At 41.2% G+C, this 14,889-nt stretch overlaps 1 protein-coding gene across 3 annotated transcripts in view; it reads left to right on the top strand.

Annotated features, from left to right (window-relative positions):
* CYP39A1 (cytochrome P450 family 39 subfamily A member 1) overlaps positions 1–14,639 on the top strand; it is a 29,801-nt gene extending 15,162 nt beyond the window's left edge. Inside the window, exons 6-12 of one of the 3 annotated variants that reach the window (XM_071548224.1) lie at positions 1,342–1,440; positions 3,317–3,407; positions 5,016–5,152; positions 5,973–6,068; positions 7,987–8,075; positions 11,859–11,946; positions 12,975–14,638. In XM_071548224.1, coding sequence (XP_071404325.1) covers positions 1,342–1,440; positions 3,317–3,407; positions 5,016–5,152; positions 5,973–6,068; positions 7,987–8,075; positions 11,859–11,946; positions 12,975–13,046 — 672 coding nt within the window. In that variant the 3' untranslated portion in view covers positions 13,047–14,638. Of the gene's footprint in view, positions 1–1,341; positions 1,441–3,316; positions 3,408–5,015; positions 5,153–5,972; positions 6,069–7,986; positions 8,076–11,858; positions 11,947–12,974 lie in introns of all 3 variants that reach the window. The other 2 variants (XM_071548221.1, XM_071548222.1) reach the window with 2 other exon arrangements.
* Positions 14,640–14,889: the final 250 nt, after the last annotated feature.

The following is a 14,889-nucleotide window of genomic DNA, read 5'->3' as shown; positions in this document are numbered from 1 at the left end:
GAAATAAATCAAATATGTCAGCTTTTATAGCTATACCTTCATTGTCCAGTATTGCTGTCACCTGCAGTAGGACAGATCCATAACTTTGAGTCCAGTTCCTCCATTTAATTTATTTCCAGTAATTTTGAGAATTAACATTTTCCTCTGGGGAATTTTAAGCCAAGGATTCAGAGCTATGATCCAGTGCCAGCCTCCAGTATCACACTGCAGGGAGCACTTGAAAGAGGTGAGAGAAAGACCCTTCAGTTGTTTCTCCAAGGGCACCATGCTGTGAAATCTCAAAAACTTACAGGTACTATTTTTAAACTCTGGTGTAGAGTGAGTAGGTCCTCCAACAGCCAGACTAGTAGAAAATAGCAGATTACTGGATTGGAAGCCAAGTACCCTAAATATTGATTGTGTCAAAGCTGTGATAAGTTGTTCCCCTGGTTATTCTCCTTGGCTCTGGCAGGAATTCTGTCAATATGGCTAACAAACATGATGGCAGACTTGCCTGGGAATTTTGATCTACCAAATTATTGTAGGCCAGGTCATTAAACAAAACAGGTTTTATTTAGACTTTAAAATCTTTACATACCACATTTTCTTTCATGAAATAAACCAGATTAATGGAAGGGTGGAGAGGGAATGGTGGGAAATAAGAAGGTGCACGAAGTAGGAGGCACAAACTCAGTGGATATTTCGAAAAAAGATCAGTCATTTTTTTGTTTAATGTCAGCCTTTTCCCCTCTGAAAAGCAGGCAGGAAACACTGCCTTGAATGCATGGTTGCTCTGTATTTAAGGGAATACTATAAACAAAGGCTGATCCTAGAACATTATACAGTTGCTATAGTTTCAAAGATACCCACCCATTGAAGTCACTGCTTAGGTCACTAGCAAAGTGCCTGAAACCAGGGAGTTTGCTGATATAACAGACCATCTCTTCATAACAAGCATGATCAGAGACAACATTTTCTTCATTTGCTTTCATTCAGCTGGTTCATTCCCATTTTCAGGTTCTTTAGAGGAGCAGAGCAGGAGTTAGAATAGAGATTTCTTTTTTCTTTCTTCCACATACAAACAACAGTGGGAAGTGAGGGTACCCAGGCCAATGAAAGCTTTAAGGAAATTGAGAGCAGTGCAAGTATTCAATAGGGATTCATGTGGTGCACTGAGCTCTTTCTCTGTTTATGAGTGAGTCTCACTTTCTCTTAACAGCTGTCATCTCTACTTTGTAGTTGCAAAAACCCCATAACTAACATTACTTTTCTTTGATAAACTATTCCTTGAATTCCTGTAAGCCCTACTCTAAGTATTTTAATATTCTTTGGGAAATAGACATTATCTTTTATTTGTAACAGACACTACTGCAACATCTCCTGGACAACTTGCAAGGAAAACATCTAGCTCCCAATTATGGTCTCCTCATGCTCTGGGCTGCCCAAGCAAATGCTGTCCCAGTAAGTACAACAGCTACAGAAACATCTTCTCTCTATCCTGCTCAAAAGCCTGTATTTGGGAAGCAAAGACTTTGAAGCAGAGGTCACACACACACTGCATGGATTCCAAAGAAGGGATTATCACGCCCACATGCATCACCACAAATATACCCAGGCTGCAATGTCACAGAAGCAATGACAAGAAAAGCTCTTCTTGTAATTTTCCTAAATTATGTTGTCCCCTATCATAACATTTCAGGAACATAAGCCTCATAGTTATTAAGATCAGTCTTAAGCTGTGAAGAGCATTTAACTCTTTTGAAGCACTGTAGCTGTGTTATAGTAAAGGCTCTATTTTAGATATCCTGGTGTTACCAATTGTAAAGAATACCAAAAGCATAATATAGAGTAACTTCATCTGTGTGTAAATCCTTGAGTGAATTTGTCTCCTTCATTTTGGGGGATCTGCTGCACAAATGCCATAGGAAGAAAAGCAATAGTTTGATTCTACTCCCATTAAGCTTCGTCTATGTTAGAAAAGGATTTGCTGGATTAATGGTACCAATATAAGTATGCTAACAAGCTCAATATATTTAACACAGCTTAGGCTAACCAAAGACATTTATAGGAATTTCTCAGATGAAAAATCCATAGCAGCAAAAACATCCTTTATTTACCATGACTACTAAGCTCTTTCCAGCATAGTTATGTCCTTCACAGATGTGATTTTGAAAAACATGATAGTGAGTTATTTTTATATGTACCCCTAATGAATATATCTATGTTTTTCGTAGATTTGATATTCCTGAAATTTAGCTGAAGGGAAGTTCATCCATTTCAGTGAGGTGTCTGTGGGTTCATGTGTTGGTATAAGTGGGAGGCATAGCCTGCTGTCTGTTATCAGGATAACTGACATTCCTTCCACAACACTTACTTCTGTAATATTCAGCTGTAAATAGGCATACAGATATTTCGCTGTTTCTCAAAATAGGCACAACCACTGTTCTGGGGAATGGAAAGATGGAAAAAAAGGCCTTTCACCTTCCAAGGGCATTTTTTACAAGCACTTTAAAGCCTTTTATCTGAGACAATTCAGTTATTCCTCCTTAACCCATGGAGTGAAGCCACAATGTCCAAGTGCTGTACAAGAAAACTAAGCTACCAGATTTGTTTTGCAGGAGGGGGACCTGCATCCACATTGGGCTATTTGGGAAATAACAGCGAGTTCTCATCCCTCACCAGCACAGATGGCCCATGACCAGATCTGTGTGCAGGCTGCATCTCCCGCTAGCTCAGCAAGAGGAGAGTGACTCCTGGCACTGCTACCAGTCCTTCTGGTTTCATCCTACTTAAGAGGATTTTCTCCTTTCCTAAATTTCTTGATTTTCAACTTCATTGCATAATCAGTTAGCAAACCATTTCTAAAGAGGATATACTACTCCTTGTTTTGCTGTTAATTAAAACTTTTCCTGCCCATTTTAGTGTGACTCACTATGACAATGCCCTGCAAATTATTTAACCTCATTTCTGCTAATATTTCTAGGAATTTCTTTTTTCATTCATGCAGCTGAAAGTAATCATGTATAATGATTTCGTAGTTAATTTTAACACCTAGTTTTTTGAAAATAAAGAAAGGATTCTGTGCTTCAAAGCTCAAGGCCAAAGCTATATAATGTTCACTAAAGATAAGTACACAGCAGATGACTAGACATAATCTCCCAGGAGCTGAGCCCTTAGATATGGGTTTACCCAGGAAGCACAGCTCCGTGTGCATCCCAACTACAACAGGCACATACAAAAAAAGTGCAAATTTTTCCACCTGCCTCTGTGATTTGCTACAAAGGTACTGTATTTCTGTTCCATATTCCTAAATTCAAGGGTTTCCATCTCTCTTTAGGTTGCATTTTGGACCCTTGCTTTCATACTGTCTCATCCTTCCATTTACAAGAAAGTCATGGAAGGCCTGGTTTCTGTTTTTGGCAAAGCAGGTAATAAATCTGATGGTGTCCTGAAATTTAGAATGATTTATTCTGTGTTGGCCCAGAACACAGCACACTTGGTCAGTGGCTGGGAACAATGAGTGTTGCTGCTAAGGGTGCTACTGCTAATGTAGAGTCCAGCTCTCAGTTCTCTACTCAGCATATTCTCAAGAAGTACTTTTAAGCAAAAACACTTTTGATATTATCAAAAGAAGGTAGGGAAAGAACTGTATGTGTTTGTTTCTTCACCCCTAGAATTTAAACTTAGATTTTTATTAACCAGTGTTGTGCTTTTCCCATTCACCTGTGATAGGGTCAGATGAGGTCTTTCAGTTCATCTGCTTTTCATGGTGTGATGTTCACCAGTCCCTGCTATTCTGTGGAAAAAACCAGGCCAGGAACTGTTCTATTTTCTGTCATCAGAGGCCAATTTATCCAGCATGATTTGACCCCAAGACTCATCTCTGTCCCTCAAAAAGCAGTTACCTCCTGCAAGGAGTCATTCAAGACCAGAGAAGTGACCCTTCCCCTGTACTCTGCATTGGTGAGGCCACACCTTGAGTGTTGTGTTCAGTTCTGGGCCCCTCAGTTCAGAAAGGATATTGAGGTGCTGGAGCGAGTCCAGAGAAGAGCAACAAGGCTGGTGAAGGGACTGGAGCACAAGCCCCATGGGGAGAGGCTGAGGATGCTGGGGTTGTTTAGCCTGGAGAAGAGGAGGCTCAGAGGTGACCTCATCACTGTCTAGAACTACCTGAAGGGAAGTTCTGGCCAGGTGGGGGTTGGTCTCTTCTCCCAGGCACTCAGCAATAGGACAAGGGGGCACGATGGGCTCAAGCTCTGCCAGGGGAAATTTAAGTTGGATATTCAGAAAAAAATTCTTTCCAGAGAGAGTAATCAGGCATTGGAATGGGCTGCCCAGAGAGGTGGTGGATTCACTGTCCCTGGAGGTTTTTAAACTGAGATTGGATGTGGTACTGAGTGCCATGATCTGGTAAAGGGACTGGAGTTGGACCAAGGGTTGGACTTGATGATCTCGGAGGTCTTTTCCAACCCAATCAATTTTATGATTCTGTGATTCTGTGATTCCCATATGCCATGTAGTGAACCCTACTTAGACTTTCATGGAAGACTCTTCATTGACATGGATCAAAACAGTATCAAGAAATGTGTCAATAATTAACCAATAAAGAAAAGAACAAAGCAGTGCTTAAACCTTTCTCCTGGTCCTGCTTCATTTGCTTGTGTTAGCACAGTCAGGAGCTCAGCCATGGCTTCTTGTCTTGGTGCCTGCAGCCCCTGAGACATCCATGCAGTGTCCTGCCAAAGCACTGAAAAGTTTAGAATGTCTTACCTTCCAACATGACCTTCCTTTTGCCTCTCTTGGCCAGCACCTTATCTAATACAGTACCTTAGAGTTATTACATTATCTTCAATGGCTTTTCTTAAATTTTACTGATTTTTGGTCCACCTATTTAGTCTGAAAAATAAAGAAAATTTTTGGATGTAAACTATGTCTCGAAGTATTTTACCAGCTATTCTAAAGCAAGACGTGTCAGCCTGTATCAAAACAAGTATGATATCTCATTTTTACTCTGAATCTTCTTTCCCATGCCACAGCAGGTAAAGATAAACTGGAAGTCTCTGAAGAGGACCTGAAGAAGCTCCCTTTTATTAAATGGTGCACCTTGGAAGCCATACGGCTGAGGTCTCCAGGTGCAATCACCAAGAAAGTCATAAACCCAATTAAAATTAAGGTGAGGTTTGGTTGTGGGCTTTTCCCCAAAGAATGCTGTGGGATTTGTCTGGAAAGGGTCCTCCCAATACATCTGGATAAAATTAAAGCAGCAGAGATATTCTTCAGTCTCACATATATATTATTTTTCATACATTTATTCATCATTAATTTACAAGTGGTCTTGCTTATCTTGCTCACAGTTTTATTTTCAATTTTTAATTGATTTTAGGTTGAATTGAATTGAGCTGGAGATACTCTGCTGATTGTATGTAAAATAGTAATCAGACACAACAAATATTGTAGAAGGGATCACAATTTAGTAACTGATAATACTGGTTTTGTTTTTGTCCTCCTCACTGCCATTTAGAAGAGGGGTGTCAGCATTCAGGAGTCTGGCAAAGAAATGTTTGGGAAAAACTCACTCTCTTAAGGAATCAGTGCTCCTGACTACTCAAGAAATTACTAATGTCTACTGTCACATAAGACTTTCTTTGAATTTCTTTGCATTGAGGGAAATGTTTAACAAAAGATTTAGAAAAAAAACCCAGCTCACATGGTACATCAAGAAACAGGAAAGATAGAAATAATGCTTCAAGTCTTTGGATACCTGAAAAAAACAAATTAGAACACAAATAGTCTTTCCACAGTCTCCAATATTCAGGTTTTATGGAAGAAAACAGCAACAGCAAGAAGAAACTTGAAACATGTAATATGGCCACTGTGGCTTTACCACTTTCACTTGTTCTCTCTTCGGACTTTCTGCTGATGTAAGAGAAGTGCCAATGAAGGGAGTTGAACCTGTGATTTTCTCTTTTTTTAGAGTGTTTTCTCCTTTTCAGAATTTCACCATCCCTGCAGGTGACATGTTGATGTTGTCGCCATATTGGTTGCACCGGAATCCAAAATATTTTCCAGATCCAGACTTGTTCAAACCTGTAAGTTGTCACTTCTTATTGTGGGTATTTTTTATGTCTTTTCTCATCTTCATTTATTTAACAACAAAAGCACATGGAGAAATTTGCCAAAAGTTGGATATTCCCCGTTGGCTGCAGATGGCCTTATGTACAGAGAAGATGTGCACACAAAGGAGGAGCTTGTAAGAATAATCAAGACTGTAAGTTCAGTGACGTGTTCCAGGTAATATGGTACCACTTTATATCACTTTGATCTTGACCTCATCACTCTCTGCAACTCCCTGACAGGAGGTTGTATCCAGGCGGGGGTCAGTCTCTTCTCCCAAGTAACAGCTCGGGATAAGAGAAAATGGCCTCAAGGTGTGCCATGGGAGGTTTAGATTGGATATTAGGAAATATTTCTTCACTGAAGGGGTTGTCAGGCATTAGAACTGACTGCCCGGGGAAGTAGTGGAGGGACTATTCCAGTAGGGATTTAGGAGACGTAGATGTGGCATTTGGGGACAGGGTTTAGTGTAGCTTGGCAGTGCTGCATTAATGGTTGGACTCAATGACCTTAAAGGTCTTTTCCAACCTAACTAAATCAATGATTCTATGATTCCAAGTACTCTCCTCTCCCTATCAGATCACTTCTGGTAGGCATTACCTCTGCTAATTTAGTAGTTAATCTAGTTTCTTGATTATTATTCCACAGCAGGTGGCTGTGTGGGCAGGCTTGTAACTGCTCTTTTTAGCACTATCTAATATGGAACAGTTTGTCTTTTTTTATAGAAATACATCAAGGAGTAATTTAAACAAAACTTCCCTTCTAGCAAACTCTTCCTAATTTGAAATCTCTCATAACAATTCCTGCCTGTTTGAAATCCAAAGCTGAAATGCTGATGCAGCAGCTTATTTCTTTAGTAACTTTATTCCTAAAAACCAAGCTAGGTTATTTTTTAGAAACTTACTCTTTTACCATGAGGAATAGGTGAGTATCCTTTGGATGTTGTCATTCCAAATGTATCACCTCCTTCATTGTTTCTTAGAATTTTCTTTTATTGGATTGGATACTAACAAGTTTCCTCTTCAGAAAGCTCTAAATAGCCCTAGCTGGAAAAAAAACCCCAAAACAAAACAAAACAACTAAACCAAATATAGCCAAGATTGCATCTTCTCTGGGACAGCTTCGTCACAGTAGTTCACCCCCAGAGCCCTGACAGGGTGTTTGTTACCTGGCAGAGTTGCACTGAGTTTGTGGAGGCTGGTAGAGTTTGTCACTCAACAGTCAAGAGATTTGCTGCTCTCAGTGTCACCCACCAAAACTTCAGCCCATATTGCCTTGTTGCTTGTGTTGTTCCTTTTCCCTCAAATCAACTCAGGATGGAGCAAGGATCCCTCTGGGTACAGACAGGCCGTTTTTATTCCAAATAGTTCATTTTCTCACACAATGGCTGACACCAGTTACAGCTCATAGACCTTACCTTTGCCTGTGCACAGCATCTTGGAAATGTTTTTTGTGCAAGATGTGCTTGAGCCACTTTGTCATGCCACAATTTTGTGGCTGAGGTTTCCCCCAATACCAGTTGAACATTGGCTTTGCATTTGTGTATATTTGAAAGGAGAAGATTGCATTATTATAGGCATTTCAATAGCTCAAGATGCAGGATTTAGGAAATGGGGAGGTATAGGAAGAATGCCTTAGGGGTGATTTTGAAAACCTCATCAGCATTTTGAGGTACCTAAATATGTTTCAAATGGAACCCTCGTTTCTTTCCCTGAGTCAGCGCTGACTTTCGAATCCAGACTTTAACACTAACAGGTTGAAAAGGAGAAAAAAATGGCATTAGTGCAACTTTGTATTGAGGATTAGCTGTCCAAGGTCATTTTTAGCCTGGAGAAATAAAGTTAAGCTTTATTTATATAAGGCTGATTTGGAAAAAAAAGTTTCTTCCCACAGGATCGTTGGAAAGAGGCAAATTTAGAGAAGAATGCTTTCTTGGACAGCTTTGTGGCATTTGGAGGAGGGAAGCATCAGTGTCCAGGAAGGTCAGTGAAACAGCTGGGATTTATTTATTCCCAAACCCTGCAGAGAACAACTCTCTTTAGCTGGGCTCCTCTTACACTTGGAGATAAAGGGTTTGCTTTGCTCTTTGTCAGTCTCCTAAGGTGTGGCATCATTCAGACCTTGTTTAAACTGATTTGAAAGTGGTTGCATTCCTGGAAAAGACAGGTTAAGTCACAATGTAGAAGCAGAATTTGAGACTATTGTATCAAGGGATATTGCCCTCCACCTCCTGAAAGGAAAGTCAGCCCACCTCTGCCTCAGCTGAGGCATCTTTTCATCAAGGGGAAGTTGTCCCATTTCCAAACTTGCCAGACAGAGACAGAGGGCATTTAGGTTGCCATTGACCAGTTCTAAACAAACCTAAAGAGCATTTCTCTGCTCTGAGACTCTCTTTCCATCCTCTATAATGCCATTGACATCTTTGCTGATCTTGAAATATCTTGACTGGCCCCTCTCTGTTTGAATCTTGTCTTTGCATTAAGGCCCACACAATTGTGTAATGGCTTAAATTGCAGATCCTGCCTCACTTCACTCCTCCAGCAATGCCAGCCTTGATGCTTCCTGCATTCCTTCTGCTGTTTTCTCTCCTGTCCCTCTTCCTGGAACAAGTCCCAGGGAGCCAGCTGCTCCTTGTTTCTGTGTTCAAACATCTCTATGCTCAATCCTCTGCCTTCAAAACCTGGTCTTCTCTAAGAAGCAAGTAACCAAGAATCCTTAAAACTAGTTATTTTATCTCAAATCCCATGTTGGGCAAGGAACCTGGAGGGACTTGAAGAAGATCTGCATTCTGGAATCTGCTCCCTGTAGCAGGCTGGACATGAGTCTCAGATAAACTTTGTGAAGGCATTAAAGACATGAGCAAAATTAATTAAGCTGCATTCACTATTCAGGCTTGCCAGAGGAAAGTGCTCACTCGCTGCTGTACCTCCATGGCTTGTACCATGTTCCTGAGCTAAATATGAGCACAGCCTCATTCTCAGCAAAGGTGACAGCAGAATTCACAAGAGGCATCTGCAGGTACAGGGAAAGCTGCAAAACAACCTTTCTGAAAGTGGCTTGTTTGTATAATCCTGACCTATTTGTTTGGGCTGTTCCCTGGACTCTGATAACATCTTTAAAATAAGTTTGTGGTTAGGAAGAAAATTATAACATTTCTACATAGACAACAGGTGGAGAGTAGTTTTCTTGCTGACAGACAAAAAACTCTTTCAAACCATTTGGCAGTCTACATGTTAACACAACTTCAAGTTTTTCATCAATAATTGCAAAATAATAATATGGTGGTCTCGAAAAAAAACAAAATTAAATCAAGGGTTGTATCTAGATTTCAGATTGCAGATTTCCTTGATGTGATTAAATGAAACAATATTTCAAGTTTAAGATGCATTTTCCTTTAATCTAGTATTGAGATTTATAAATTAAATATATGAAACATTTAATTTCTCCATTGCAAAATTTCAGCATGAAATTAAAAGCTAATTTAATCCAACTGAAAGCTAGTAAATAACTTACTTGTCACATATTCTAGCAAGCTGACGTGGGAAGAGCTCTCACAAAGCCATTTCTGTACCGTCTTTTTTACCTAAAATTAAAATGTGATGTGAGTTTGACTGCTTTGGTCTAACCAGGTGATTATTGCCTGTGTGACTGTGGTCAACTTGCACAGCTCTGCCTTGTGCTGACAATGTAAACCCAGTACAAGGGGTGTGATTTCCTTCCCAGACTCCATTTACTGCAGGATCTTAATCCACAGCTGGGACCAGCACCACACAAATACCTATCAGTGCACTGGGGCAAAATTTCAGAAAGCACATCTTGGTCCAGTCCCCTTGTCACTAAATGAAATGGGAAGGCATCAGTGACTCAGGGTTTTTAAAGAAAAACTGTTCTAGGACTCAGTCATGCACATGAAAGACAGGTGGAAACTAAGGGGCTTTAGCATTTAGCTGCAGGAAAGCTCATGGTTTCTTCTCAGTGCAATGAGCCATGGGAGAGAAGGACATACTGGGATACTGCAGTCTGGCCTTTCACTCCTGTGCTGTCCCTCTGGCCACCCTCAGACACGTGTTGCTTACTATCCTTGTATCTCAGCATCTCTGTGTGCAGAGCAGAGTAACCACAGCAGCCTGCTGGGAAAAGCACTTTGGGATCTGGTGGTGGGAAGGGCTGTGGTCAGTTACAGGTTATATCCATGAACAGGCTGCAGAGGATACAGAGGTGTCAGGGCTGGGCAGCCCCCATCCAGCTGATGTTTGAAGGACTCTGTCCACGCAGCATTTTCACTTTCTGGGAAATCTAGATGCATTTGGGTGTTTAGTTGCATCATGGTACACCCCTGCCAGACCAGTGAGGGGGCTCAGAGCAGGACCTTGAGCACGAGGAGTTCAGGGCCCCACTGTGCCAACAGGGCTTGGACTGGAGGGATCTCACTGTTGCACAGAGCTGCAGGTATAGAGTTTGGGCGAGTACATCCCAACTGACCTGGGCTAATATCCATGGAAATATCTGCCCTGCTGTCCCCTGAGCTCCAGGTCACCAAAAGCTCCCTGTTGCAAGGTAATTCCAGTGTAAAATCACAGAGATAATTTGGGTCTGAAGCTGTGCTAAGACAAACAAGCATCCTCCCACTCCAGAGCCCAGGGCAGCTCCATGTGAAGATCCTGGTGGCTCTACAGGAGTTAGTCTGGGTCTCATGGGGCTTATTAGCTTCTCTTCACACCTGCCAGGCCAGCTCTAGGCTGATGCCATGCACAGCCATGTGGCCTCCTCCCCTGTGAATTCCCCAAGAGATGTTTTGTCCAGGTTTTCCAGCATCTCTCAGATAGTGGGAAAAAAACTGTAGAAGAGGAAGGTAGTATTACTATTTGAACTGGGTATTTAAGACTTATGTCTAAACTCTGCAAGTGAGTAATCCCATGACCTGGCATAGGTGTATGGTGAATGCAGAAAGCTCTTGTACATATCAACATTGAAAAACAATACCTTGGAGGAATTTACCTGCAGTTATCCGAAATCTTCTCCGGCCTGACTAAGAAAGACCTTTCTGAGAGTGTTATAGAAAAGAGAAATCATGCCCTTGGGTGTCCTACTGCATCCTAATGCTGATGCATTAAACAATAACTCCCACTGCCACTGCTCTCTGATGTCATCAGGCTCCCAGCTGTATTATATAACTTTATATAGCATGATTAGTCATATGGCCTTTTCTGTGTTTGACTGCCTTCTCACTCTTAGGAAGTTATTTCAAGTCAGCAAGCGTTAGGAGAACATAAATGTTTATACAGTCGGAAAATCCATAGTGATAAGGGGCTGGTTTAAAATAGGGTGTCAGGGGAATACTGTCAGTCTAACATTTCACCGGAAAGAAGGGGCAGCCACTACATTCGTGTTCTTTGCTGAGTAACAAAGCTGAACAAAGCTACAGCAGATTTCTCTGTGGAAGATAAACTTTCAGGCAGGACTAAAGCATTGAGGATGAAATCAGGCATTGGAATGGGCTGCCCAGAGAGGTGGTGGATTTACCATCCCTAGAGATTTTTAAATGCAGATTGGACGTGGCACTGAGTGCCATGATCTGGTAAATGGACTAGAGTTGGACCAAGGGTTGGACTCGATGATCTTGGAGGTCTTTTCCAACCCAATCAATTCTATGATTCTATGATTCTATGATTCTAAATGTGTCAAAGACACCATGTTTGTTACCTGATCATAATACGTCTAGTGGTCAGGCTGGATGGCAAAGGTTTTCCTTCCTTTTCTTGCAGGTGGTTTGCAATCATGGAAATCCAGTTGTTTGTTGTGTTGTTCCTATACAAGTATGAATTTGTGCTGTTGGATGCAGTACCAAAGGAGGTAAGAGTTCCATGCAATCATAAGCATTCCCCATCTTTATGTATGTATGGCCAAACTTCGGGAACGAGGATTTGGCCAGGGCTGTCCCCACGTGGGTGTGCCCTTCCAGCCTGCGCAGTGGATTTCAGGTGAGGCTCAGCGTGTGCAGAACTGGCCCCACCGTTTCAGTCCTGAGGTTCATCTGCCACGGCCGAGTGAGCTTGGACGGTGCCAGTGAAGTCCTCAGGACTAGAACCTACAGCACCCGGCATTTCCCAGGAGGTCTCCCATCCAAGTACTAATCTGGGGCTGACCCTGCTGAACTTCCGAGATCTGACGGGATCGGATGGCAGGGAGGCATTTAACTGCTCCCCCATCTTTATATCCTTAATTCATTAGACTCAGCTGAACAGTCATGCTCAACTGGGGCTATGTATAATGAAGTAAAATTTTTAGAGGGATGTTATAAAACATTTAATGCATAATTCAATCTTTGTTTTAACTCAGAAAGCCCAGAGTAACTTCAGCAATTCCAGTTAGTGGGGCTGCAGTGTCCATGTAACAAGAGTGTTTTGTCTCATCATTGCCTAAACACTGGAAATGTGATAATTGCTTTCTGACTAAAACAGTGAATATGGAACTGGATCATTAGTACTCTAAAAATATGGAATCCAATACAGCATTCACAGTGCTCTTCCACTCCATATTCAGTGCTGGAACTAAATGATTAGGATAAGACTGAAGGAACAACTGTGACACTGAGAGGTTTTACCATTAAGGAAGGATGGCACATATTTTGAAAATATTCAAAACTGTGAGAGTTTCTTAAGAGCTCATGTGTCACCCTGGCAGAGTGACTGGAATAAAAAGTACTCATAAAGGCCCAACTCAAAGGCTTTGGCAAAGCTAAGAAATACTCTTGATATTTGGTCTTGGTTCTCTAAGACCGAAGATTCAAGAATATGTCTATATTTTAATATTAAAGCATGACAATAAACCCTTTAACTGAGCTAACTTAAGTGTTGTTACTGATTTCCTTCTTCCTTCAGAGCCCATTACATTTGGTGGGGACGCAGCAACCCATGGCACCATTCCGGGTCCAGTATAAATGCCGGGAATAAAAGCTGCCCAGCACTAACCTTCCTTTGGCAGCCCACTGTGGATGGATGGACCTCTGAGCTACTTCCCTATCCTACATCTTCAGAGAAGTTCTCTGCATGAAGAGTTCTTAATTTCAACTTTCAGTGCTGTACATACTCAGCGTTGTGCTATGCCATACCAGAATAGTCATACCTGTGCTCTGCATCTGGTTGCCCACTGCCTAGAGTTTAAAATCCAAGCTGTCTTGCTGCATTCATAATTTAGGGTCAGTTACTCACAGAATTTACAAATCTGATATGCTAAACTTGCCAACTAAACATCAGGACAAAAAGCTGCAATGTTTGGAAATCCTGCATGGAAGCTACGCTAGAACCAGCAGAAAAAACCCTCCCTGGGGCCAGGTCACTGCTTCCTGCAGGTTGCTTCAAACCAAGGCCAAAGTGGTGCTTCATGCTAAGAAATCAGATTGGTAACACTGCACATCTCTCTGGTGTTGGTGTGCACAAAATCCAGGGCAGACTACCGGATCAGACCCACAGCCTGATAAACTGTCATGACTTCTGTGTCACTGCCTGTGTGGGTAGGTGAAGATCTGGCCTGCTCTGCCTGCAATAGGTGCCAGCTTTCTGCAAAAAAAGTGCATTTGTAACAAAAAAATTGCAAGCACTTGAGGTTTTGTTCCACTGGAGACCATAAAATTTCTGCTGAGTTTTATTTGGTCCACAGGATTCAGAATTGGTCCTTGCATGAATATGCAATGAAAGTTTGACTATGATGTTCAGCTTCCAATAAAAAGTGATTGCAAGAAAAGACTGGTTGTCAAATATCTAGAACACTTTTGCTTTCCCTTTCACATGACTTATAGAACCAATTGCATAAATCTAAGAATATTCAATCCTATAAAGAATACCTAGTAAAAGTTGTTTGAAGGAGCTGTCAAATTAGTTCAGATAACACTTTCACTGCTGTCAGATTTCATATACAATAATAGCTGGCATGTATTTTTAGTCTTTTAAGTAAGGATTATTCATCACTTTAAAAGTATTTGCAAAAAAAAAGAAACCCCACACAAATAGACTTTCAAGAACAGTAAAAATGATGGGAATAACAAGCACAGGAAAATAACCCATTGTATAATTCATTACATGGTTGGCTTACCTTCATTATGGATAGAACAACTTCAATGATTTACATGGCTGGAAAATGATTCACCCAACTTCTAATTTAGCTCATAACGGTTAACTATGCAAGAGTTGCTCTCTTAACTGTTGTTTCAATGTCTCTTCCATAACTGAAAGCTATTCCCTTGGTTTTCATGCATGATATTACCCAGGAGTGTGTATTTTAATTTTAAAATTTGAAAATATTCACATCCTGTAAGGCCAGGTGGGACAGGGCTTTGAGCAACCTGGTCTAGTGGAAGGTGTTCCTGCCCATGGCAGGGGGTTGAAATTAGATAGTGTTTAAGGTCCTTTTCAACTCAAACCATTCTGTGGTTCTATGATTCTGTGGATCTTGCAGTTTTGCAAAGCTATTTTTCTTCCAAATGTGCATTGCTTTTATTTTTCTCTTTTATTGATTTTGAGGCTTGAGGTTTTGGGGAGGGGGGGAAGGGTGTTTTTTGTTTGATTTTGGATTTTGGTTTTCCTTTCCCCCCCCCCCCCCAAGAGAGACTCAAAAAAGCAAAATTCTGTAATGGCAAACTTGACTTTAGAGGTAAAAGGTCCCTAAAGAAAGAACACCATCAAATTGTTTGGAATGAATAAAAGGCAGTTGAAGGCACAATGTGAAGATTTACAAGCACGTCACTCACTGCATGCGGTTTCCAGTCTGTCCTAAACACATTCACGTTTTGTGTGTGTG

This window comes from Pithys albifrons, chromosome 2 (assembly GCF_047495875.1).
Source record: "Pithys albifrons albifrons isolate INPA30051 chromosome 2, PitAlb_v1, whole genome shotgun sequence".
Lineage (NCBI taxonomy): Eukaryota > Metazoa > Chordata > Aves > Passeriformes > Thamnophilidae > Pithys > Pithys albifrons.
The sequence above is the reverse complement of the archived record's forward strand: the minus strand, read 5'-3'. Positions and strand labels throughout refer to the sequence as shown.